General features: G+C 37.6%; 1 protein-coding gene across 1 annotated transcript; it reads right to left on the bottom strand.

Moving 5' to 3' along the window:
- Positions 1–403: 403 nt before the first annotated feature.
- Tsp_12008 (piggyBac transposable element-derived protein 3) lies at positions 404–1,323 on the bottom strand. The gene is made up of 3 exons (XM_003382306.1): positions 940–1,323; positions 505–858; positions 404–484 (listed from the first exon to the last, which is right to left on the bottom strand). The coding sequence occupies exons 1-3, from the start codon at positions 1,321–1,323 to the stop codon at positions 404–406; spliced, it is 819 nt and encodes a 272-aa protein (XP_003382354.1).
- Between the last annotated feature and the right edge of the window lie 831 nt (positions 1,324–2,154).

A 2,154-nucleotide genomic window follows, 5' to 3' on the forward strand; every position in this document is an offset into this window, starting at 1 on the left:
CAGCAATTGTGAATACGAATAGTAGTTTTTTTTTCTTGTTTCAAAACAAGATTTTGACAATTTGCCGACAATGAATCGTCGTACAAAATCTCATTTATCAGCGACCAGAGCTGTCAGTGGTCTCAAACGATTCAGTTAACCGTTTAGTGACTGAATTGTGATCCAGTTGGAATGGATACTTAATTTTGCAGCCATTAAGTCCTTGAGTGTTAGTTAAGATATAAATGAAAAATGGTTATGAAAAAATAATTAGAAGGTTGTTTTTTATCACGTTCTTATGTGGGAACATTGGAGACTACGGTGTCTACATGAAACCAGTATACGGTGTTTATTTCTACAGTACATCACTTCTGAATAGTAAACATAGTGGAAAAAAACAGTTACACAATAGTATTAAGATATCTTAGATATAAGTCACAGTTACTGATGATATAATGGGAAGCATATCTGATGCAGCCGTTTGCCACACTGTAAACACTGATTTCTACAGTTTTTTTTACAAACTGCGCATCGACCCTTCGTACTTGACTGCAAAAAATGTCCACGTGAGCTTCGCAAACTGTGTGGCAAGTGGATATGTGGCCCAGGTCTTGAGATCTGTAGGGGCCTGGCTCGAAGGAGATGAACTGTAATATCCCTTCTAAATGCCAAATGTGCCATCGCTGATCTGTCAGCGTCGTGCAGTTCACAATGAAGTCGCCAAGCAGCAACCACTGCTACGTTTGGGGCATTATTTAAAAGGTTCCACCACCATTTTCTTGATCTTATTTTTGGTCTATAACTGGACAAAAGCATATCCATTGTGTCCACCTCACCCATGCTTTCGTCAATCGACAGTTTCTCTTGAAAAACGCCGAACTGCAGCAACTTTTGGTTCAAGTTCATAAAGAGGTTTAATCTTTCCCATCAAATCATCTTTTTTAATTTTGAATTATTCACTAGATGAAAGTAACGTTTAACATTCTTGAACTCATTCCTTGTCATCACACGTGGCACAATGGATACGCATACATCATCCGCCGTACTCCAAAAGTGGTTCTCATTTGGAACCGAATGATAGCCACTCAACAAAATCAGGCCAAAGAACTGCATAAGGGCATATATCTGGCTTTTATCCGCAAAGTCTTCAATTTTTACTACTGGAAGTATTTTATGAAAAAGTTCTGTAGGACTCAGTGGAATCAATTCAGAAGCTGTTTCATGCAATGCAAGTGGCTTTTCTTTACCCAAATCTGACGAGAAACATGTTTTTCTTTTCCACGATGTCTTCTCTACAGGCAATGTATCAATGGATTCAGAATCTGATTCGTAATCATCATGCATAACTGTAACGTCTCACTCACCGCAGACATCTTCTGGTGTCACTTCGTCCAGATTATTTTCGTCCATATGTTCTTCATCAGTGATATTGCCATCTTCCGTGGGTGGTAGCTGGCATATTTCTGCCGTTGATTGCATTTCTTCAGGAAAAGATTCAATAGAATCCATAGCACTCTCCAAAGTCACAAACCGTCTCGACATGGCTCACGATTAGTTCAAATGAGGTAAGAGGTAGATGCTAAGTTAGAAATGGTAGTCAACTGCTGTTAAATAACAGCCATTCATTGCCACCTGACGGGTTCTTATCATATGCATGAGACACCGGGACAGTTGGCCGGATGGGATGGTGGATTCCGGGACAAATTTTCACGGTCTAATTTTACTGGTCGTTGAACTCGCTATTTCATTGGACCTTCAATTTGTCGTCTTATTAGTTTTCCTTATCTAATTGCTCATTGATTCAAACTCTTCAGTTGTGATTAGCCTGTAATATTCTTCATTTCATTGGTTTCAAATATTCCATTTAGGATTACGTAACTTTAGTAATGGTGACGTAACAATAATAATGAAATTATTCCTTATTTGGGAATTGTTTCAATCAAGATTTATAAGTTTTATCATTCATTGAAATTTTGTTTTTCCAATATATTATTAGCGAAGTTTATACTTTTTAAATACGAGTATAATACAATACAATACAAATATAATATAGTACAATACAACACAACAAAATAGAATAAAAATATAATACAAGCCACCACTTGGAAGGCGGCACTAAATCGGCTCCGGCGTTAAATACATTAAAGCTGCTAGGAACTGCTCCAGCGTACGTCA

Source organism: Trichinella spiralis (genome assembly GCF_000181795.1).
Source record: "Trichinella spiralis strain ISS 195 chromosome Unknown Scfld1, whole genome shotgun sequence".
NCBI lineage: Eukaryota > Metazoa > Nematoda > Enoplea > Trichinellida > Trichinellidae > Trichinella > Trichinella spiralis.